Source organism: Paroedura picta, chromosome 2 (assembly GCF_049243985.1).
Source record: "Paroedura picta isolate Pp20150507F chromosome 2, Ppicta_v3.0, whole genome shotgun sequence".
Lineage (NCBI taxonomy): Eukaryota > Metazoa > Chordata > Lepidosauria > Squamata > Gekkonidae > Paroedura > Paroedura picta.
This window is the reverse complement of record NC_135370.1, coordinates 99375455-99400970: the sequence shown is the minus strand read 5'-3', so window position 1 is coordinate 99400970 and position 25516 is coordinate 99375455. Positions and strand designations below refer to the sequence as shown.

Sequence of the window (25516 nt, the reverse complement as noted above, 5' to 3'; positions counted from 1 at the left end):
ATCTGAGATGTCAGTTAATCAAAAGAGTCAAGAAAGAGTTAAGTCTTGACAATGAACCAGCAAACATACCCTATGTAAAAGATGATAAATAACTACATCAAAGAATTAATTCAATCTTGATCAGTTAAAGCTACTTATAATCTCATCTCACATAAGAGGGAAAAGGATAGTAACCTAACATCTGATCCCTGTGGAAGATGGCCAGTGGGTCAATAAAGTCCCCAGACCAGTTTGTGAATCACAAACTGATCTACAGCAAAACAGAACTGGATACAATTGTGATCTCTAAATGAAAATATTTGGGCTCGTCTTCCATTTAACCAGCTTACTTTGGCCAGAGATTTTAATACTAGAATTGTGCCTGATGATGTGTTGATGCAGAAATTAATTGCCCCAGACCATGAAGACCTTCTCAATCCTTACTGGTTTGACAGAGTTTCTAAGGGCATAGCTGTAAATTCAAAAGGTCTAGATCATTCTAGTAAATCTTAGTATTCACAGAAATTTAAGTCTAATTAATGGTCTCCTCTCCAAGGGAAATTACACATATACGGCTCAAGTGTCACAGACTATTTTATCTTATCAACAAGAGGGGTTCCTCTGGTTAAGGATATGGTTGTGGGCAATTTTCTGGCAAGTGATCATCTCCCAATTCTTTTATTTTTAGATCTTAAGCCTTTTTGGTTATTGTCCTTATCTTCTGAGTCTCTTGGCCAATAATCCAATTGCTTATGCTGTACCTGATGGAACCCTAGATTTTATTCAACAGTTCAAAGTTTGCAATTCACTAAAGAAGTCTCTAAATATTCTCTGAACATTCTTTCTGTGATTTTTAAAGTTTCTGAATATAATACTAGGCCTAAAACACAGAGAAGTTGTCTTCCTGGGATAATATATCAAAACCTGTGGTTTGACCATGAATGCAAGCGGATTTAAGAAAAACTCTCATGAAAGACCAGAAAATTTAAAAAGAAAAATGACCATGAGTCATTGAGTGAACTGTTGGCACTAAAAAAGTATTCTAAATCTCTGTTGTCAGATACACGTTCATCTGTAAGGACTGGAAACAACTGATTACTGCTGCTAACAACAATGCAGCTGCATTCTGGTCAATTGTTATACAGGAATGAAGGTTTCATCATCCATCAGGATTCCCTGTTTCAGTTCTCCTTTTCCTCAACGGAATCTAATTCAATCTTAACTTCTTCTCCTGACAATCTTCCTGTTTAGCCCCCAGTCACTCCTAAAGTAGCTGAACACCTTTATCTCTAGTCTGCATGTGAGTAAAGCCCCAGGCACAGATTGCAATCCTAATTCTATTTGGTGAGCTGAAGTTATAGCCCCAGTCTATAATATGGTCAATGCCTCCAGAAACATTCCATATGCTTCAAAGCAGACTATCACAATCCCCATATTTTAAAATGGTCGCACTCTAATGTGGCAGGTTACAGTCCAATTTTTTATCATCCTGTTAAGGCAAATTATACTCTCATCCATTGGAGAAGGTATTTGAATGGATGGAATCTAATAACACGTTAAGCTCTAAGGAAGTTGGCTTCAGAAGAGGTTGTTCTACTTTGGACCACAGTCTGATTCTCTTCCATTTAGCTGAAAAATATACTTCACATTCGGAAGGAGTTCTTTATGTATGGATCTTAAAGCAGCATTTGATAGCATATTTAGATCAAGCTTTGAAACAAATTAAGGAAATCTTATGGATAGATGACTACAATGGCTGACAGAAAATCTTCATATTGGCTAGAATGATCAGGTCCATTGCAGGAAGTCTGTCTAAAAGCTTTTCTACTGATATGGAAGTCTGGCAAGGATGCTTGTTAGTGCAGTTCAAATTTTAATTTATTCTTAATTGATTTATCCAACTCCCTTGACGAAAACCTGTCACCTCCTTGTCTAGACAGTCTAGAGATCCCACTCTTATTACATGTTGACAATGCAGTTCTGCTATCCTGCTCTAATGTTGGAGTCCTGCTATTATTGAACAAATTTGTCATCTACTACCATTCTGAAGACCTAAAGAATTAATTATGGAAAATATAAAATATTCCTCTATTAGAAGAAAAGGAACTTTCCCCTATACCAGTGGTCCCCAACCCCCGGGCCGTGGCCTGGTGCCGGGCCGCGGCTCCCTCTTCCCGCCCCCCTCCCACAGCGAGAAGCTCGCCAGGCTGTGAGCAAATCGGCCGCCGAAGTGGCCGATCAGCTTGCGGCCCGGCAAGCTTCTTGCTTTGGGAGGGGGCGGGAAGAGAAGCTTGCTGGGCCGCAAGCTAATCGGCCGCTTTGGCGGCCGATTTCCTTGCGGCCTGGAGGGACGGGGAGAGGGAGCCGTGGCCACCGGCATGCCGGCGGTGCAAACGCACACGTGCAGACTTGCCGCGCATGCGCATTTGCATCCGGCGGGGGCGCAAACACGCACGCACGGCAAGTCCACGCATGTGCGTTTACGCCGGGGCTGCCGCGCACGTGCAGGGCCCCGGGTCGCCCTCTCCCTGCACCCCGGCACAGCGGTCCGCAGCCTGACAAAGGTTGCGGACCACTGCCCTATACCAATGGTTTATACCAGTGGTTCCCCTATACCAAAGAGTGAAGAAATTTGTATATCTGGCAGTGGTTTCCACAAATAGTTTGAGCTGGTTCTCTCATTAAAAAGTCACACAGAAGAAAGCAGCACCTTGTATTGAAGGCATCCTAAACTTTTTTAGGTACAGCAGAAGATAATATATAGCTGGGATCATTCAAGTTTTCAAGATAAAAATTGTCCCGATCTTGCTTTTTGGGGTAGCCATGTGGATCCAATCAGTCAAAGAGTCCTCAGACTTCCCTCTACTTTGCTTCCTTCATAAGTTGACTAACATACCCAAATGTGTAGCTGAAGTTTCTCTACAAGTAGAATTGGATCAACTATCCTTGGAGGCTAAAGCTTGGCAACTTGCCTTCAGTTTCTACCTTAAAGTGCTTATTGGTAACTCTGGATACCTGTCTTTATTAAAAGCAGCCTCTCATAAATCCTCTTGGACCAAAATTCTTGACACAAAATTCTCTCTTATTGGACTAAACTCTAACATTATTCAGGCCCTAGAACCAACAGTTGTTAAGTCCTATAGCGAGAAGAATATCCAAGAAAGGTTACTTGAGCACATGTTCTCATGCCTGCAGTGTTTGCTCTCCTTTATTTTTCAGTATTCCCCCACCAAAATCAGTGCCTTCCTATGCTTTTTATCTATCTATCCCAAATTATTTTAGAGCTTTCTTATTATCTTGATTATATTGATTGAGTGCACAGCCAACTCCAGTTAGGAAGGGAAGATTAAAAAAGGGTAAAATTCATAAAGAAGACAGTAAATATTCAGTTTTTAAAATATTAAAAATGAAATATAAAATTAAGCCAGTTTCCCACCATTTCCTTCTCCAAGTGAAAAAGGAGGAAGAATAAATTTATTCAGATGACATTTTGTTAGATGGTGACAGATGATGGCAAACCACCTCTGAATAGCTCTTGCCTTGACAATTCCATGTGGTTGCCATAATACGGTTATGGCACTTTCCAATACTATGGGATAAACGCCCTAACTTAAGCTGTAGCTTTTCACTTGTGGGAAAGTCAGGACATAAATATTTTAGACAAATAGTTTGTCTAAAGACATTCTCCTGTCACCTGTCTGCATCTCCAAATCAAATGGAATCACTAAGAAGTGAGCCTACTCCTCAGCAACTCCACATACAGGTATGTGGCAAGACCACTGAAAGATACTACAGTAAACCTCAGTATGTGAAATGCAGAGATCATGCCTCTGTGCCTTCTAAAGCATTAAGGCTCATAGGTTTATTTCATCGTATCAGGATCTTTTACGTAACAGAGCATTGGCTAGCCAAGGTTTCCATGTACTTGCAGCTTATTATCTATAATCAGCTCGAGGTAAAAAAGAGATCAGTTTCATGGCATTCTAAGTAGAATGCCCCAAGTGGGATAATCCATAGTTACCAAATGAAAGCTAGCTCATCTGGGCTGCTGTAAATACCTGAGATAAGGTAAGCTGAATGTAATTGAACCCTGAACAACTCTCATGTTTTATATTCTGCATTAATTTTTATTACTCTGCAGTCAAGATGAAACTGAAAGATGGCACTTTTTGAAAAGTAGCAAAAAAAGCCAAAAAATATAGTACATTTTTCATCAAGTAAACTAATTGCTTAGTAAATAGTTAGCAAACCCAGCCAATCTATTGAGGGATGGGGGGCGGGGGTTAAAAAGGGCTTGTCAACTGGACTGTCAAACTGTACAGTGGGAGTCACTAAAATATTACTTCAATCACTATGGGAAAATGTTCCTTTCCCATGATAGGTCAAGACCAGTATTCTTCCCACTTGGCAAGGCTGTTGTTGTGAATTATAATGACTATACAATTTTCATCCATGAAGGATTTCAGATTCTACAGGAACATCTTTGGCTCAGTGGTACAGAATATTCTCTGTATATACAAAGTCTAGAATTCCAGACTCTATGTTGCAGAGTTGAAAGGTCATAGTTGGACAAGACCAGCGTCAGAGCAGACCATTCTAGGCAAGAATCATAAAAACATAGAATAATACAGTTGGAAGGGACCTCATGGGTCATCTAGTCTAACCCCCTGCACTATACAGGACACTCACAACCCTATCCCTCATCCACTGTAACCTGCCACCCCCTTAAGCTTTCACAGAAGGACTCTTGTTCTTACTCAAACATCTCAGTGTATGTTAGCTCCAACTCCTGATTTATCATAACATGTGGAATAGTATTAACAACATGTCTGCCCAAGGCTGCTTACCACAGAATCATTACCAGGCCATCCACCTCTCTCTCCTTATTAGGTCACACTCGCTCCCTTTCCCAACCTGGACGTGGGCAATCTGGGGCTTGGTCCAATTCAACAGCTCCTGTGTATGATGCCAGCAGCTGAACTGTGAATACTGCTAGCTGGATGCCACAGTCGTCACAGACAGCTCCAGATTGCAAGAGCCTCATGTAAGGAGTAAGAGTGCATATGGCAAACATAAGAAAAGCCACACATCAGAGCACCTGTGGACAATGCAATTTGCTTCCCCACAAACAAATTCCCACTCATATCATGGGTGACCTTGGGTCAGTCACACTCTCTCACCCTAACCTACCTCGCAGGGCTGTTGTGAGAATAAAATGGAGGAGGGGAATGAAGGAAGTCACTTTGGGCCCCATTGAGGATAAAGGCAGGGTAGAAATTAATAAAACAAATAAATAATACATAACAGTGTACCATTTTCTTACTTGTAATCTTATATGTATATTACTATTTTATGGTATTGTTTTTTAAATTTTGTATTCTACTTTTATTGCATTGTTTATTGTGTTATACAGTTCCTACTGCACAGTTTTTAACTGTGTAATTAACAAATATGTGAGAAAGGCAGACTATACAAAAAGTAATGCATGCCTGGACTAGAACTAGCCAAATTTAGTCTTGGGAAAGATTTTAAAAGGTTGCTGAACAGTTGCTGCAACTTACACTGGTATCCTTGGAGGTGGGTGGACACCTCTTTATGATAGTATAAAAATATTGATTTTTTTCTTTCCAGAAGAGAACATTATAATTTATACAGTGTTTTTAGGTGCTCAAAGAACTTAATATACTCTCAAAAATTCCCAAAAGTTGATTTAATATTATCCTTACATTATACAAGGGAAACTGAGAGATTTGCCTGCAGTAATTAATGATGAATTAATAATAGAAGGTGAATCCTTTTGACTTGTAACTCACTCACTCTACTATCCCAGCTTCGTAAGCACTCTTTCGAGCGGGAACCAGTTCAGATATCACTATGCAGAGTGAAATTTACAAAGTACTTTTATCATGAACTTGGCAGGAGGAGATGGTGAAAACAAATAATGTTATAAAAATGTTCGCATTACCTTCTCCAGCCTGGAGTACACTGTCCATGCTGTGCGGTGAAGCTGCAAGCTGAGGAAAAGCTGCATCTCCACTATCAAGTACACTGGTCCTGGCAGTTCAAAGAAACAGAAGGACAAATGAAAAGTCCACCGGAATGTGCCCAGTTAAACACACTTACTGAAGGTATGCTTCCACTTTTCATTTCACCAGGGTGAATCCAACCAACTTTTCTACTTTGATAAAAAGAGTACGGGTCCTCTCTGACCAGCTAAACAAATTATGCAGGGGCTCATGGGACCTATATGGACAAATATGGCTAGTGTCCAGGGAGGAGGGTGGGAGCTGTAGGTGCAGGGCCAATCTGGCCGCGCCCTGATTGGCCCTATTCCAACTTGGACAGCCAGGATACTCTCCACCCCCAGGGCTGTTTTACAAATATTTAAGAGGAACAATGGATAAGGATTATTACAAACTTGGAGGGTAATATTTGTTTTGTTGTTTAAACACCAGTGCTTTATGTCCGTCTTGTGAACAAATGTAGACAAATGACATTTGGAGTTTATTTACTACTTTAACCCACATCCCAAAAGGTTACAGGCAATGACCCCAACCTATTTGGGGTGGCAGAAATCCGTGTTTTTCACAACACCAAAAGCATTAAAACAAGGTGAAACAATTGTGTAGATTCTTTCCAGTCCTTAAAAACTGAAAACCTCACATCTGACCTGTTCCTTCCAAACCTATTGGTCTTATTATTAAATTGAATCAACTAGAACTACTTTTGGAACCAAAGTCATTAGAAAATCAACATAGACTTCCAGTCTTACAGGAAAACTTCAAGCATTACAAATCACAAATAGGTTTTTCTTTACTGTAAGTTGTGTGCCATAACAATGTCCTAAAAGGAAAAAAGTTGTAGACTCACTTCCTTATGCATTTCGGGGGAGGGGTGGGGATTGCAGCTTGGAAGGAATTTCAACCCAGAAAATTGGTGCACAACTAAAGGTCCAAGTACACCTTTTAAAACCACAATACTTACGAAACCACTGTGTTAGTTGAGACAATGTATTCTACTTCTTTGGTCCATGGGTTCATGAAACTGAACCAACAACTCCGCAGTGTAATAAAAGATCCATCTTTAACTTTAAACTTGTAACAATTTGTAGCAATTTTTTCTCTTGTCTGTAAAACTGAAAGAGAGGAAGAAAAAAGTCAGTACATCTATATGATCTTCTTGGCTTGGCTTGCATGTTTATTCACTTTTACACCTTCACAGTATGGCGAATTTCGTACAATCCTACTACTGCAGTTAAAATGCTAATGTATTGAGACTATATATGGAACTCTAACCTAATCAAAATTACCTTAAGAACAAAAAACACATTTAAAATCGCTTTATTCATAGTAATTGTTTTCTATGAAACACGTTACCTTGCCGATGACATTCTGCCAGATGGCCAATATCATCTTGATGAAAGTATTCATAACATGAAGTACCTAGAAGTTCCTGTGGTAGGTATGCCAAAATAGCAGTTGCCCTAAAATATGAGAAAGCTGTTGAGCTTTTTGATAATGTAAAACTATAAAATTATTCAACTATAAAAGAAATAAGTAAGCACAACCAGGCCAGCTCATAGAATCATAGAGTTGGAAGGGACCTCCAGGGCAATCTAGTCCAACCCCCTGTACAATACAGAAACTCACAGCTATTCACAAATTTCAAAGGCTATGCTTTTAAAAGCACAGCAGGCCCAGTTTTTCATGCATTATTATCTGCTAGATTCTGCAGCTAAAGTTGCTGTTAAAGAAACAGGGTCTGCAGCCGTACTTATAATACCCAGTAAAAGCTTTGTTATCCAGGATGGTCAATTAACCCATCACACCCAGAGTGCAATCCCACCACCACCACCACCGACCTGTGTCTTCAGGTACATGCATGTCCCACTACCCACCCACCCTTAGCCAGCCAGCTTGATGCCTTCCACAATTACTGGACTTCTGACAGCCAGTGTTGCCAGCTAGCTTCATCTTCAGGTACCTCCTTTCCTCTCTGCCAGCCTCAAGTTTTGGGAGTCAGCTGTGCCAGAGGGCTGCCAGGGCAGCTGGGTTTCTTGTCTGCCCACTGCATACAACAATTTGGGGGTGGGGAAGGTCCTTCCAGGCATGTTGTGATAGGGTTTGATTGCTGTGGATTCCATTTGGTAGAGGCCAAAGCAAAGCAATACACCTGAGTATCCCACAAGCATTTCCCCATGAATACCAGATTACAAAGCTTTTGCTGTATTCATTCAATTTTAAAATACATCAGACCCCAAAATACAATTAATTAGCATAGCCTTGGATTGTAACAGAAGATGGATTACAATCACAACAGCTCTACCTGTAACAACTCCCAGTATGTCTTTTGACAACCCCACCCATGTTCATTACAGCCTGAATGTGTGAGGCATGGTCCTACTAATTTTCATTGCCAATTCTGGAGCAATAACCTATTGATCCAGCTAATGCGAATGACAGAATGTATATTCTACACACAGTGAAAAGCAGGAATATGTTTTTAAGCATGTACTCCTGTCCACTTGTACATAGGACATCTAACCTAAATCATGCTCTATGTTATACAGGCCCTACCTACTGACACACTAGAGGAGCCTGCTCACATGCAAATATGTGTAAACATTCATTAATGCTAAGTGGTGTGAAGGACTAAAGCCCTTATACCCATACGCTTACTAAAGGTATGCGGTAACCAGCCATTATTGAACATTACAGTTGATTTTAACCCTGATTCAACTGAAGTGAGATTTCAGTAGCATTATTATTTTGCAACTGGCACTTATTTGTCAGATAATAGGCTATTGATTTTTTTTATTTTTCTCTTTCTTCATGTCAGATATTAGCTGGCAAGACCAGATCACCTAGAAGAGTGGTGTCAAGTACTTGTTTTTAAATCTTTTCAAAAATTAAAACTGAGATTCTTTGTTTTACCAGAAAGAAAGGGATCAAGAAGTGACAAGTTACACAAATGTTATCTTTCTCCTGTCTAAGTCTCTTCTTCAACTGCCAAACCCTTCCAAAAGTCATCATCAACTTAAATGATTTAATACATGGGAAGAAACATTTTCGGATGAGGAAGGAGACAGGTGGAATAAAAATGTATGCCCAATATAGTTCATTTATTTCAGCGGGCTTAAATACAATTCCCAGTGTGCCAGATATCATTTATATTAATGTATGCAAGCATAAAATGTTAAGGAATTTGGCTGCAGAACTAGCCAAATATGAAAGAAGGGAAAAGTTAATTCCCTCTCCCCCCAGAACCACAGCTCAGATCTAAATCTGCACCCCAGCACTGCATCTTTAAGTATGTGTGTGTATTGGGGGGGGGGCATTAATTCTTATGGTTCTTTGGAATCACAACTGGTTTGACCTGAAGAGGAAATGTACAAAAGGACATTGAAAGTGATTAAATTTAAAACCTTTACTTCTTTCCTTTTGCCCTCTAATGCTGCCAGTAATTGTGTCTCCTTTCAAACTGTCAGTATTATGGAAATGTTATGTATGCAAATTTGCTTCTATCAGTTGGTTTTGGGGTACCATCTGCTTCAGCAGCTGTATTCCAGAAAATTCTGGAGAAGTTTGCCAAGTATTCTTAATTTATCTATTGGCATACGCAGCAACCCACTTATGAAACAGGTGGAAAGGTCTGGGTAAGTTTCTGTCACAAAATCAGAATTAGTTGCTCCAGCTGAATATATTGTAGGCCAAAAAACTGAAGGTTTATTCTCAGTATTACAGTACAGCAATCCAGGACTAGGGATAAGGAATTTTCTAGTTTGGAGTTTTAGGTATTTCCAAACCAAACCCAAATGATCCAGAAAACAAAAAATGAGCCAGCCAAATTCAGCCAGTCCATTTTGTTTCTCCACTCTTAGAAGAAAGAGGAAGGAGGAAGTGGACAGGTGCATCTGTCAGGCTGAAATGGCTAGCAGCTCTTTCAGTGATTGATTTCGCTCCCTCCTGCTTCCAAGCAGGAGGGAAGGAAATGGAGCACTAAAAAGGCCGCCAGCCATTTAAACCTCACAGCATGACAGGTCCGCTCGTTCAAAGGGAGGGAAGCAAAACAGAGTGCTGAACTACTTCACAGCAGACAGGCACACCCACCACACTCCACTGTAAAACTGAAATGGCTGACTGCCAATTTGGAACAAATTATTGCGAGTTCAAAAACTTTGCAGAATTGTCTCCTCTCTTTTTTTTCAAAATTCAAACATTTGTTTCCTTTCCAGAATGACAGCGACACAGGAGCCAATTCATGTGATTCTGGAACATTGTGGGCATCTTTTTTTCTTTTTTTTTACTATCTAATGGGGTATCACCAGTTTGAAGCTCCTGGCAGAAACATCTTATGAGCAAGGCAGTCTATTCTATATTGGTTGAGGGAGAAGGCATGTAGAGCTGGGCTATGGACTATACCTACTGTTTTGAACAACAGAATAATTATACAATTAACTGTGTGTCAATATTTTGAAGCAGCCATTAAGCTTTGTTTTATAGTAGTGAAATTTAGAGTGTAACAGATACTCAAACATGAAACACACACAGATACACAAATCTTCAAGTATATATATCTAGTGCCATACAAATATAATTTCTGCTATAAGAAACCATCTTGAAGGCTACAGAATAAACATCAGCACCAAACTATTGCCCTTGGTACCATAAATTAAAGATGCCATTCTTACCTCTGATCTACAAATACAAATTTCCCATCAATTGCATGTCGAGAAACATACTCTGTCGGTTTAACCCTTATCTCTCCATTTACTGGCTGAGGAACTACATGAGGATGCAATCGTCCAATTGCAACGAGACAGCTTAAGTTACAGCCTTCATTATCAGGCTCATTGTCTTCATCTAGTCCCATTTTTGTTGGCGGCCAACTTTTTAAATATCCTGTGCTATGGATAGTGCAAAAGCTTTTTCGGTCTGCTACAAGAGGGGAAAAAAAGGTTTTTATCAGTACTGCATTGGTAAAAGGGGCAGTTTGAGAGGCTCATTACACAAAACACCCCAAAGAACCCTGCAGGCATCCAATGCAATCACAGAATGGGTTGGATCCAGAAAGCCAAGGATCGCACATGTTCCTCATGTCCCCCACCCCCACCCCACTGTCCTTCCTGACACTGGGAAAGTTAATTGTTTACTAGTAGTCATATGTGTCATAAGGTTGCAGTAGGGAAGAGGTACAATTCTTCTCTTATTCCTTTTACTTCTTAACAATCTAAGAAACTGCTTAAATTTGTTTTTCTTAAGAGGTTTTTACAATCTTAAAACTATTTCTTTTAAATTATATGGGTTCATAAAAAACACTGCAGGGTTGGAAGCCAAAATGCATTCTTAAAATGACATCTGGATGTAGAACATTAAATTCTGATCCTACAGAATTCAATTGCAGAACCTGCCATTTGTTTCATCATAGAAGTCATAAGATATAAAATGCCAGTCATATTTTTGCCCCATGTGCAGCTGAATCCATATAAAAGCTTATTAGAGATTAACTAAACTTCTTATTGGCCGAAATTCTACTGATACCTTTCTTCTTAGAACAGGTAGAAGGGAAGTCTTTGTCTTCTACTTTTACAGATGGCCTGTTGCATTTCATTCTACAGAAGAATGAGCGTCTTGCTCCAGAACATAATCGTGATGGCCCAGGTGTTATATCTGTTTTAACTGGAAGCCCAGCTGTGTTAAAAAAACAAAAAAGAATCCAGATCTAAACTGATGAATTAGTTCTTACACATGTACACAAATAAATAAATTGCTCAATTGCAATTAATATGCTCACTTTTTGCATCTATCAGCCTTTCCCGTGGCGCAGTATCAGAAGAAGAAAGTTGCTCCTTAACTTTGGCAATATCTTTAGGGTGAAGGTAATCAAACAAACTTTGACCAATCAGATCATTCTGTTCAGACACAATAATAAAATACAAGTTACATTTCTATAGTGCATTATATATGTATTGAGGGGAAGCCTTAATGGTTCTTCACTTAAGTGTATTGCCACTTAAAATAATGAACTAACAACTTAATAAGATTTGCTCTTTACCCAACAAATTTTTTTCATTTTACTCCACGCAGAAAGAAAGAAAGAAAGAAAGAAAGAAAGAAAGAAAGAAAGAAAGAAAGAAAGAAAGAAAGAAAGAAAGAAAGAAAGAAAGAAAGTTCAAACACAGCTTCTCTGTCCACAATTTGGCAGAACAAAACTCTTCTAACAAGGATCTAGTCTTAGTATTTTATAATTCACATGAACAGGAAAAATACCTGACTGTAGTTGAGAATCTTGAAGACTGATTCTGAAACAAACAGTATCTTTCCTCTGTCACATCCCACAACAAAGAGAAAGCCATCTGCAGCCTAGTTGGGTGACACAAGGCAATTGTTTATTTACATATGTTTAACATTTGTGATACACAATAAAACCTTTGCAAGAACCCTTTTTCCCCTCCTTCTGCATATAAATTTAACTGGAATAGCAAGTGATAAAGTAAAAAAAAATGTTGGAGCCTGGTATGACAGTACCAAACATAGAAGGCTGAATTCACTGTACATCTTAATTGAATTTCTAACCTGATAGGATTACATTTGACCATATGTACAATATGTTTATTTAGTGTGAGTTATTTTGCTGAGCTTTAATTTTTGTTTTTAAATTTTGCTTGCAAAAACAAATCCAAAAGCCAGAGAAGGTGAAGCAGAAGAGAAAAGGAGGTTGATTCTTCCTGCTGTTCTATATAGCATTCTACATTTGCCAGGAACAGTTTGTTGAGTAAAGGTAGAAAAGGCCAGCAAGGCAAGTTGAGGCAGAAATGCCTCACTTTCTCTTGACTACTGCCAGTAATCTTTGGACAGAATCCCCTAGGAAGCCAGGACGAAAGTGTTTTCTGGAAGTTGGGCAGCTTCATTCAAGACATAAGGCACTTAAGAATAGACCATTTAAAGTGATCCCAAAAGCATCAGGCCCTTCAGTGTGCATATTATACCACAAGATGGCAGCCCCTCACCTACTAGGCAAATTCTCCCCTGGCCCTGGTGAGACACATCTTGGGTGGTGGAGGTATGGAGACTCTATGCTGATGCCATTCCCTAAAAGTTGATGCCATTCATAAAAGTTAAACCATGTGTCATCTTGGTTTGGATCCGGCAATGTGAAAGCGGAATCATAATGAACACAAGAAATTAAGAAAGGTCTTGCTGGATTGTCCATGTAGTCCAGGCATCCTATCTCACACACAGTGGCCAACCAGTTATTCTGGCTGGCCAACAACAGAAAACAGAGGCCGAGGCTGACTCCCAGCACTGGTATTCAGAGGCTTCTTGCCTCTGAACAAGTCCCTATGGCTAATAGTCACATAAACAGACATGGCACAGTTCTGCTTGCACTAGTTTTTGTGCAATACCTAGCACTTTCCTCACTATTATCTTACAAAGCACAGAAATAGTGAGCATAATGTCTTGTGCAAGTGGGAAAATAGTATGGGCTAAGCTATGCTTGACTTTGGGATATGCTATCTCATTCTAGCAAGGGGACAGAACAAGGTTCTTTCTACTTGTACAGAGAATATAGTAAAAATGGAAATTTTCCTGTGAATTCAAGTCAATATTAATGCAACCTGAATTCAGTGGTATCTGCTTGTACATGTTGATGCACATAGGTTTAAGACCAAATAATGGTTTCCCATATAATTTAAAGCTGCTTGGCTAGGACAGAACTTCAGTACTATATCAGCTACATTTTGTTAACTGATTAACTGGATAATTTTATGACACAGTTCTCAAAAATTAAAGGGGATTTTAGTGCTGCAGTGACTGAAAGAAAGGGACCTCTTATGGAATGGAGTTCTAAAATGCAACTTGTAAAAGAAAGGCACTTTGTGGATGGAAACCTATCTATGGGACTGCTTTGGTGGATCCCAAACAGAAAATCGTATTTTACTGTTAAATGTACAAGATTTCTTATTCACACTTTCTTCAATATCTTATATAATTCTTATAATACTGATTTCTTATAATCAATAAAGTAAAACACACACTAAATTTTGACTCTCTAAATTTGATTTTTTTTAAAATCCTGTAATCGGACAGCAGATTGAAAAGTAAATTTGCATGAGAAGGGAAGGATCAGGCTGGATCCAAAGCTTATCTGCTGTTAAAGAAGAAGAGGCTAAGGATCCCCTTTCATTATGAAAAGCCTATGCTGGGAATTACAGGACTTCATGGACAAAAGCCGTTTGGGACAGGAGATGTGATAAGAAGAATTTGATAAAACTGAGCAAAAATGCTGGCTGAATCCAAATCAACCCTTCCCAATGCCAGTGCATTCTGAAGAATCCCCCTTCACTTCAACGCAGATAGCACTGACTAGGGTGAACGATCAACTAAATCAATATTCAATTTTGAAAAATAAAACACAGTAGGATTTCTGAATTAATCTTTCAGTTTGGAGGCATTTGTTTGTAAAGTTGAAAACCTTATTCCAGCGTGAGCCATCTAGCCACTTTTTGCAATTGCAGTTTTCAAGTCTCTGGCATGCATCCTACTACTCTGCTCAGGAATGCTGGAAACCCTTCTCAAGTCTTTCTCCAACTTAAATGGCTCTTTATTCCTCTCACTTATACTGACTTGGCTGCTGGAAGATACCTATGGATCTTTATCCTCCACCCTAACCAACCACCTGCCTACTGTTTAAAATCAACACATACCCTAAGAATAAGATGTTTTAATTCATCATCTGATAGAAAAGCAGGTTTGTAGTTTGCTTCAGTATATGGGTTTGTGGCACCTTAAACAGAGGGAGAAAGTTAAAATAAATAACCTGGTTGTATTACATGCAATGTATGTCATTCTCACATATGCAATAATTTTCAGTTTGCTTCGACTATTGTCTTTCAATGCTCAGAATAATACATCATCATTGTCAACACTACATCCAATACTAAAAACGGTGCTTATATCAATCATAAAAGCAGCAAAAATTGCTACCCACATGGCACAACATAGTCCTTTCCTCCTTTTTATCCTTTCAACAACCCTTGAAGCTGTATTGGGCTGGGAAAGAATTCCTGGCCCAAGGTTGACAATGAATCTCATGGTGAGCAGGGATTTTAAGTGGGGTGTCCCCTGGCCTAGTCTACAGCATACCAGCTTAGTCCCAGCTTGTTCCCTCTAACAGCCAACCATCAAGTGCTCATTAAGAAACCAATGAAGTAGGACCCTCAACAAACACCTAACAGGTATTTACATGTCATAGGTACGCAGAATATCACTCAGCTTAAAAGGAGGAACCTTTATAAACACAGCCTGATGATATCTGAACAAACACATGGAGTGCTGAGGGCATTCTTTCAAACATTATGTTATCAGTTCCACACAGGACCCAATTTATAGGGCAGTGGTAGTCAACCTGTGGTCCTCCAGATGTTCATGGACTACAATTCCCAGCAAATACTGGCAGGGGCTCATAGGAACTGTAGTCCATGAACATCTGGAGGACCACAGGTTGACTACCCCTGCTATAAGGTATAATGGCTTAAAAGCGTAAACTGGAAAGTCACTCATTCACATCTTCTCCCCCCCCCCCAACATTCTACAAAATGAAAAAAAAATCATAATATTGGACAGCCTTATCCAGCTCTTGAAAATACTAGGTTATATTCACTTAGCTAAGAATGGTGTTTCCCTTTAGTAGGAGCCTTGGAAAGGGAGGGGCGGTAGGAAATGACCCATCATCACAGTAATTTGCATAAAGTGCCTTAAACGTTCAAAGTATTGTTATTACCCCATGACTGTACTTCCTAGGTCCCATAAGTAATTCCCTTGTAGTAGTAACAACTCCTTTAGTAACAACTCCTTACCACGTAATGTCTTCATATGCTGAACAGCCATTCTCAGTACTGTAAGTTTATCTAGTTTTCTGGACATAGCGTTGCATGTTGGCACTAAAGAGGCCAATTCATCAATAAAACTGTTCATCTTATCACGACGTCTTTTTTCAATTTGACTGTGAGCCTCCCTAAGTGATAATGAAAGTAAAATAGTTACAAATTATGAAAATCCAGCTGTTCAGAGACACACTGCTAGCCTCAATTGCATTGTTTGTTAACCAGAGACAGCCATTCATTTCACTTGCATGATCTGAAATTTAAATTGAAAGAAAACTGGATAATCTGAGGATCTTGACTATGTCCCATCAAATTTAGAGGGCGACTATACAAGCCATGATATAAACTGACATATGCAGGAGCCTCTGCAGGATGTCTAAAAGGAACTATGAAAAGCAATAGGTGTGACTAATGTCTACTCTTGTTACTATATTAGTTCAGACAGCAAGCCCGGACCATTAACCTCTGAAAGAACTTCATCAGTTGCAAACTAAAATGGAAATCAAGTGCAACCATAAAGACTAACCACATTTATTTCAGCATAAGTTTTCGAGAGACTGCAATGCTCTACAAAAGCATCTACTGCTACACTTTATATTGAACGAATGCTGCTATTGAACGAACTTTTGAATTGTACTTTTACTCCACATGCAACCAGCTGGGTGACCTGGGCTCGTCACAGCACTGATAAAGCTGTTCTGACTGAGCAGTGATATCAGGGCTCTCTCAGCCTCATCTAACATCCCTAAGCCTGCATTACCATCTTGTTTCCTGCTTCCTGAATTACAGTTATCATAGTCATCAGGCAAAAGCTGTCATTATTATAGCAATAACTCTGTGTGTTAACTCTAAAATTGTGAGCACTGTTCTTCAATAAACATCTCTGTAATATAGCACTCAGTTTGTTTTACACTTCATATTTAACCCAGAATTCAATGCCTTCTCTGATTATTGGAGTCTCTGTATCAGCCTCATGTAAGGTTGGAAACAGCAAACGGAGACAAGTAGCCTGGGTTGCATAACAGTCTTTAAGTAGGAACTGTCAGAAGCCAATGTATGTTGTGCTTGGAGAAGGCTGTCAAGTATGTTGTAATATCTAGATTCACACAGGTACAAGAACCAGGTGCTAAATAACACTTGCATTCAACTTAAAATACAAATACTTCCTAGGGGTGTAAAGAAATTGGGTTGGATCCAGCATTCCACTAGCAGAAAACAAGAGCTGGATCCAACCTATAGTTTTCCAACAAAAATAAACTGAAAGCATTCCATTCTGGGCATACATCCAAAAAGGCTGCATATCACATCTCAAATCCAGCCAGTCACTGTTAATTGAGTTGTCATAATTATTTTACCTTGCATTTTTAATTCTGCCTTGTTGGTCTGTATACTCCAACCTAATGGAGAGCAAAGTGACATCAGTCAAGGCATTGTAACAAAACAGTACATTACAATTTTGGAATACCTCCATTGATCTATATAGATCTACTGCATTTATCTACTGTGGATCTACTACTTTCTTACATGCATATATAAAGGATACAAAATGTTCAAAAACCTGTGCATTCCCACTGGGACATTTTATTTTCTTTCACTGACCAGCATTCTCCGATGACATGCCACAATCTACTTTTGAAAGTCCCTTTAGGTTTAAAAGGGCTCAGGGTACAAGGGATTGTTGTTCATGAAACCTAGATCAAAAACCCCTAGAGCATACAGAACTGGATGTGCTGATCTTTGGATTCCAGTCACTGAACACTTAAATTTCAGAAGGATCATAACTGAGTATTTTCTTGCTGAGATTAGCATTGTTCTCGCATCTATGTACTACGCAAAGACTTGGTCTTTCATTAGGATTATTCTGGCTCTTATATACTCCCTGGATTTCCACAGACTTCAATTACAGAGAGTACATTCAGAACTATCAGAATACACTTTTGAATACTTTTATTACTGGAACGCACAATCCATTCATCAACAAATACCTTCCATGCTGATCATCTTTGTCTGTGTCCATACCTTCTCTAGAAACAAAAACAAAAAACAAAAAAGTCAACAAATAGAAGTCCACTATAAAGCAATACCACTCATTACCCTCCAAAGCTGGAAGTATTTCTCCAAGTTAATCAGACAGAACATATATCATATAAAGACTAGCAAGAAAGCCCATTGCAACCAGGAATACAATGGGCGCTAGGACCTAGGGGACACGTGCAGGCGCAGATCTCTCTCTCTCTCAGGTCCCACCTCCCAGGCTGTTTCACAAATATTAAGGGGAGGAACAATGGATAAGGATAATATCCGTTATCTCTGGAAACAAGTAAGACTGACTTGCCAGCTACAACTTTCTTTGCTAAAACACGTTTGTACTCACAGAAGTACATCTTTGAAATTCATCAGTTTTAAAATTCTCTGATATTTTTAATTAAAGAAAATGGCTCAGGAGGAAAATCCATTAAGGGCCAAAGTACATAATTTAACCAACAAATGGCAGCCTCTGTTCATCTAATTAGTTTTCCATAATATCTAATCTAGCTGTCAAGGTCATAGAGAACATGAACTGCTTAAAAATTGCAACAGAAGAGAACAGCAAACAATGTCTCTTCTTTAATTTGTATAATTCAGGTGCTACCTCAAGACCTAATCTTCAACCTAAAATTGAAATCTCTGTCTTGTTTTGCTGAGGTGGGTGCACTTGTGCAAGACTTTGGTTACTCTTCCCTCACGCTGTTCCTAGCACTTTCTTTCTGTCAGAAAACACTCCACTGAACTACGCTAGCAGATTCATCTTACATAAAATCAGGGCAATAGGTTCCACAGCCTATTCTGAGCGTCAGAAAGAAATAACTGAAAGAGAACAAGCTCCATTTTGGAGTCTCTGTGAGCTAGTTACATAGATCCTTCCCATTTTAAAGACAAAAGTAGATGTTAAAAAGCAAAATTTATTTGGGCTTGAAAATTAGTTCATTCAGTTACACACTTTCAAAAAATGTATGCTGTGTGGTGTTCAGTAGGGAAAGATGAATGAATCAATTCTACATTTGCAACTTTTAAAAGTGGAAGTCTGGAGAAGAACAGATGAAAAAGAGCCTGAGGCAGGTATTACTTTCACTTCTGAACTTTGGACACTGTTAGACTTGGTTGTTGATGGAACAGCATAACTTACAGAGCAAACCTAACCTTTCTAAGTCCACTGAAGTAATTCTTAGGGCTGCAATGTCAGGGATGGATTATGGGGGAAAGATATTGAGGTTCTGGGGTTATTTTTTGAGTTTATATCATAAATGGCCCTTTGTATTTAAATGTTGGTTATATACCCTAGCCTGGTTTTTCCTTTTATTGTATTCAAAACAACAATACATAAATAAAATGAACCACTGCTGAAGATACAATCATTGACCAGCACAGTCCCTGAAAAACGGAGGGGAAATGGGCATCACTCTAAGGCTACCTGCCCACAGAGGCTCTCTGGCATCCAGAAGAAGGCAGGAATCATCCATCCACCCCTAAATTTCCCCATTTCATAAGTGTCCATTTAGCACTCTATCTAATAAATTGAGAAGATTATGCCAGTCACAAAAGCAGCAAACCCAGGCCATACATAGGCAAGATAGTTCTCTATATATGCACATGGAGCACTCCACAGAGATGGAGACAGGTATGATAGTAAACTAACTAAAAAAGGAGTGGGGGAGAACCAAAATGGTCTGATGAAGACAGATTAATACTAAAAGTGACATGCTATCAAGAGAGTAGCTGATATTCACTTAAGAGGGGAGGGGGTAAAAAGAGTCAACATGGAAATGCATTAAGCTACTCAAGTTCCTGAGACCTGATAGAATCCTGAAAAGGGTAGATCTGGGTGTGTTTTTCTACATTTCCCTGCAGACGAGTTCCCTAGCTTCTGTCCTCATAATCTACTATTTCTTCACCATCTTAAACCACACCACAGAAAACCTGCCTGAAACAGACTGGATTCAACAAAGCAAAAGAAGACGGTGCTCCCTAACACGGAATTTTCTTGCTTCCTCCATCTCCCAGCAACCATCTCTGAAAAGCTAATGCTGGCTGTCACCAGATCTATATGGACAAAAAGCTTTACACTCTAGTAAACTGTATAACGAAGGGGAACACGGTGAAATTACCTAGTAAAACCTCTTGCAACAATAGCAGCTCATGCCAATAGAGCCTGTTGCTCTAGCAGAAATGCTGCAGTTCTCAAAGAGGACGTTGAAGCAGTTTTGCCAACTTTCCCTCCTCCTCACTAAAGCCCCTTTGGCTGTGTAGCCTTTTCTTTAGCATGGGTTCTATCACTTCCAACATAACAGCTTTTTAAAGGTCTGAAGGCAGTACTGGGGAAAGGAAGAAGGCAGAAAAATGTGCCTATAAGCAAGACATACTAATTAATCATCTTGTGATACACAGTGGCTACGATATAAAGATCTTAGAGACTTCTATGATGCTTTTACTTCCATCCTTCAAGGTGTTTCAGAAGCTGGAAATTACATTAGAAGAATACACGAAAGAAAAATGCAACAGATGGAAAGCCAAATATTTCTGTTTAATTTTTTTTAAGCTAACACAACACTTCGGATCCAAAGGTCATTTCTCTGAGGAGTATTTCTTACCAGCACAATGGAACTTTCCTTCCCCCTCCCCTTCCTGTTACTGCCAATAACAAGAATACAACAGCCAATACTGAAAAGTTTTTGCATGGAACAATGATGTGCCCACATGTGGAGCTCTGTGTACAGTTCTGGTCACTGTATCTCAAAAGGATATTGAAGAGCTGGAAAAAGCACACAAGTGGGCAACCAAGATGATTAACTGGGTGGAGTACCTTTCCTGTAAGGAAAGACTAAAGAGTCCAGGACTTTTAAGTTTAGAAAAAAGATGACTGATTGAGGCTCATGACATTTTGCATGGGGTAGAGGAAGTGAAGAACTATTTCTCCCTCCTCGACAATATTAATACTCAGGGGCACCCAATGAAATTGCTGGACAATAAATTCAGGATAGACACTAGGAAATACTTCTTTACTCAACAGTAATTAAGTTGTGGAATTCACTGCCAGTGGATGTAATGATGGCCGCAAGCATAGATGGCCTTAAAAGTGGATTTGACAGATTCATGGATGATAGGTCTATCAATGGCTCCTAGTCGTACCGAGTGAGGGGAAGGGCCTCAATCTCTATGCTCTATTTGTTGGCTCTCCATGACAAATGGTTGGCCAATGTGTGAAACAGGATGCTAGAGTAGGTGGACCTACTGATTTGATCCAACAGGATTTTATGTTCAGCCCAGAGATCTGAATGCTATTTTGGGGAACCAGAAACTTTCAGGAACAAAGTATACGTATGGGACAGCTGGGGGGGGGGGGATGTGGAATCTGTAGGAGAAGAGTTGGGTTTTATACCTCACTTTTCATTACCGGAAGGAGTCTCAAAGCAGCTTACAATAGCCTTCTCTTCCTCTCCCCTTAGACAGGTGGGTCTGAGACCTCTGTGAGAACAGCTCTAACAAGACTGTGATGAGCCCAAGGTCACCCATCTGGCTGCATGGGGAGGAGTGGGCAATCAGACCTCGCTCTCTAGATCAGAGGCCGCTGTTCTTAACCACTACACCAAGCTGTGTGAAATATTTGCAAAGTTGGAAAATGGACAAAAACCACCCAAACCAACCCATTCAACTGGCAGAAAATGATCCTAGGATTCAACCCAACTAGTTAAAATCTATAACTATTCTCTAAAAATGAACTAAGTGATTAAGAATGTAAGAAGAGCCATGCTGGATCAGACCAAAGGCTCATCAGGTTTGGCATTCTGTTCACATACTGGCCAACCAGCTACCTCCATAAAGCCCACAAACTTGAGAGAAATTGTTAACAAAGATACACACCTCAATCCAAAGGTGATATGAGCACTCAGCTCCTCTTTCTACCACCAAACTGATGCGTAGTAGAAAGCAAGTGAATTGATGTGGCTCAGTGATAGAGAATCTGCACAACACGCCAAAGGTTCCACGTTCAATCTTCAGCATCTCCAATTGAAAGGATCAGGTAGGAGGTGATGTGAAAGAACTCAGCCTGAAACCTTGGAGCTGCTGCCAATCTAAGTAGACAGTACTGAGCCTCATGAACCAAGGGTCTGATTCAGGATAAGGCAGCTTCATGTGTTCAACGTAAAGGTGTAAAGGCTCCATATGCCTACAGCTCTACTCAGAACTCTCTGGATATAATCTGGATTGCTGAACTCCAGGGATTTCTAACACCCACAACTTTCAAATCTGTGGAAGCCTATTTTCCATCTTCAGATTGCTCATTTTTATAATAGAAGACAGGTTTGAAACAGCAGGATGCGTAATAGTTTACAGACCTTAAAAAATGCATATATTTTAGTATTTTCCCAGGGAATTTTTTTAAAATTCATCTAACTAACCAAACAGCGTTGAATAAATTGCAACATGATCTCTTGAGTTGTCTGTATATTTTCTCTCCCAATTTTTGTACTTACTCAAAAGAAAAGCCATCAAGTCTGAAAAGAGAGAAAATATTATATAATATATACTGCAGGAAGACAGTGGTTCATTACACATTTTGAATTCTAACGATCTAGTACACTGTTACGGTGCTATTTCTCCAAATATCTCAGTACATGTTAAGGGCAATCCAGTATTCTGAGAAACGATTCCATGAACCGATGCATGCTCAGTGGGCCCTTCTTTCACATGCATTTGTGTGATTACAGATTTATTAACCTAAAATGATCTTTTTCTTACAAAGGCAAATGTGAAGGGAGGAGGGAGGGCTGGAACAATTTTCACAAGACAAAGGAAGGTGCAAAGTTTGTTCACTGTTACCCAAGTCCTAACTCTTTCTAACAAAGGATTATCATGGGTTAATAGTCCACCATATCCTGTTTTACAGGTTAAGGAAGAGTTTCTGCTTCCCCTAAAAACCTTGGGTTGGATCCCATGCCTCCTTTCTGCTTCTGTCAGCAACAGAGGCATTACCATGGCAATTTCAACTGCTTCTTTCTCCTCACTGCGACACTCATTTCTCATGGCTTTTAGTTCATTAGCTCTCCACTCTTTGTTATTACTTCTTGAGGTCCCACAGATGGCTACTGGGGAAAGCAGGAAAAAACTGCCTCTGCCTCCAGCTAGCATGATATACATTTTCACCCACAGAATCTTTAACCGCTCCGAGCAGAGCGGATTAAATAATTTGTTAAGGGCACCAAAGGTGGGCCCTGTCTGTGATGAGGAAGGGTGCCCATAGGCCCCTTCCCCCGGACTGATAATTGGGGGGCCCAATCGGCAGGCGCAAAGCAAATTGTCAGTCTGGCGCCAAGGGACCAATTGGTCCCTTGGCGTGGGACTGACTAATCGGGAGGTGCTTTGCGCCTCCTGATCCGCACCCTTCCTCCTCCCCCGCGGCTGCCCGCCGCCATTGCTTGACTTGCCTCTGCAACGTCTCGCCGCCACGCTGCGGCCTCGCCTCCTCGCCACCGCCTGCCAACTATGCTCCACACAGGCCCAGCTCGCCCACGCCACGGGGGGGGGGGCCGTCGCGCCGCGTCCAGCTGCGCCGCGCCCCACCGTGCCCGCAGCGGCTCCCCCACGATAGGCCGCAGACTCGCCGCCTTGCCGCGCCCGCATCGCCACAACCCTCTGCATGCCCCCACGTCACATTAAGACTGCAGCGGGCTTATTCACTAGTAAGTAAATAAAGCTACAATATGAAGAAGAGGAATATCTGAAGGGTAACATTAATGGGCAATACACTTACTGATAATCAGTAGAACTTCCTTTCCTTTTCCTATTACAATCCATTCCAGGATTGCTAAGAGAACTAGAGATTAGGTCAGTAGGACCTGGTGACATAAAATCACTGATTGTAGAAGAAATATCCATCCTTTGGTCAGCCATTGAATTGTCTGAAATTACCAGGAGAAAAAGACAATCATGGAGGTTATACACATTACAAATAAATTATCTGTTCATTCAGATGTACTGCCCCTTCTAGTCCAAAGGCTCAGCATGAGTTACAGATATTTGTTTTGTTCAGGAAACTATTTTGTTCTTATTCTACCTAGAGGAATTGAAAATAAATGCCATGCTATATTAGACCTATGGCCTTACCAGGTGCTCATGGGAAGCTCAGACGCAAAGCATAATGCAAAAGGCCATTTGCGGTTCTTCCCTAGCAGATGGCAACCTGACATAAAATGGGCTCTCAATACCGAAGTTCCATTAGGGTTGATAGATTTAACCTTCATGCACTTTTCTAATTCCTTTTTAAAAACCAAAGTACCAAGAAAACTTGCCCAAAGGCACCTAGAGGCTTCACTGATGAACTTATGGCCTGGCCTTCCAAGTCTATCTTATAGCCATAATTAAAAATGATAAACATGGTTATTATGAAAAAGAAAGATGAATCAAATTAAAGATTTTAACAGTTATATGTTAGCGCTGTAGAAGAATAAATTATTGATCTGAAAAGAGAGATAGACATGCTGGACAGGTTTACATTCCTGTTGATATACACAGTGTTTCAAGCTGCCTAAAAACTGGATGGGAAGGATCTCACTTGGGGATGAGGGAAGAGATACACAAATACAAGACAAATATACAGAAGGACAGAACACCAGAAAATAGGTAGCAGCACAGTTGAATAGGAAACAAACACAAACATTTTTTAAGAGCTGCAAAATGTCCAAAGAGCTTAACAGAGAAAAAGAAGTGGGCATAATATCATTAATCTTAATTATGGTTTAAAGGAACATTAATTGTTGAGGTCTATGTACAAAAACAGCTGATTTGCATTTCTCCCTCTTTGTGAAACAGTGAAGTCATAAAGAAAAGCAGCAGAAATGTCTGTAAGTCCCAGCAGCCACCCTTACCTGAAAGCTTGATCACAGGAATCTCAGATCCACTCTGAAAGGAAGAGCTGCTACCTGCTGCCAATGCCAGAGCAGCCAGTCAGTTGAACCCTCTTTTCATGTCCTTCAGCCTTGTCATTGAAACACCTTCAAAAGTCTGGGAGGGGAGGAAGGAGGATTGTCAAAAGGTCAGTCATCCTCTACCAAACAACTAGATAAACCAGTTGACTTTTATAAAGTAGAAATCTGACATACCTGAATTAGGACAGTGCACATGCTCAAAGATAGCCCAATGTAAAATTTAATCGATATCTGTTTGGATTCATAGTATTTCTATTTCTTTAGAATGTCGTTGTGCCTTTCTGCCTGTCCTGAACCCCCAATACAGCTTCTCTTCAAGAGAATAAGGAATAATTAAATCATAGTTACAGCAGAGAACACCTCCCTCTTTCCAGCTTCTTACTCAAGAGAGACTCTCACAACTCTCCACAGTGACATCTTGATGATGGCTATCAAAGTTTGAAGCTCAAATGTCAAAGACAAAGAATTATAATCAGACAGAAGATGACTGGCCTTGCCTGAAACTGTGCAAACACATGAGATGAGATGCACACCCCTAGCTCCTAGCCTACACAAAACCTCTCCATTAATTTAAATTTAGAAGAATGTTATACGGGAACGGGAAAATGGCCTTGTGCAAGTCTGCAAACCTTCTGACAACTAGGCTTGCCTACAGATGCCCTATTCTGGTGATTAAGGTCATGGACAA

General features: G+C 40.0%; 1 protein-coding gene across 4 annotated transcripts in view; it reads right to left on the bottom strand.

Annotated features, from left to right (window-relative positions):
• The window catches only part of BMAL1 (basic helix-loop-helix ARNT like 1), a 74665-nt gene that overhangs the window by 14457 nt on the left and 34692 nt on the right, over positions 1-25516 (bottom strand). For 2 of the 4 annotated variants that reach the window (XM_077321844.1, XM_077321843.1), the window contains 14 exons: positions 24769-24904; positions 23655-23802; positions 22378-22398; positions 17851-17889; positions 17221-17262; positions 15839-15996; positions 14687-14766; positions 12249-12341; positions 11773-11890; positions 11520-11669; positions 10670-10916; positions 7356-7462; positions 6964-7114; positions 5945-6033 (listed from right to left, as the gene is read on the bottom strand). In XM_077321844.1, coding sequence (XP_077177959.1) covers positions 5945-6033; positions 6964-7114; positions 7356-7462; positions 10670-10916; positions 11520-11669; positions 11773-11890; positions 12249-12341; positions 14687-14766; positions 15839-15996; positions 17221-17262; positions 17851-17889; positions 22378-22398; positions 23655-23794 — 1435 coding nt within the window. In that variant the 5' untranslated portion in view covers positions 23795-23802; positions 24769-24904. Of the gene's footprint in view, positions 1-5944; positions 6034-6963; positions 7115-7355; positions 7463-10669; positions 10917-11519; positions 11670-11772; positions 11891-12248; positions 12342-14686; positions 14767-15838; positions 15997-17220; positions 17263-17850; positions 17890-22302; positions 22399-23654; positions 23803-24768; positions 24905-25516 lie in introns of those variants that run through there. The other 2 variants (XM_077321846.1, XM_077321847.1) reach the window with 2 other exon arrangements.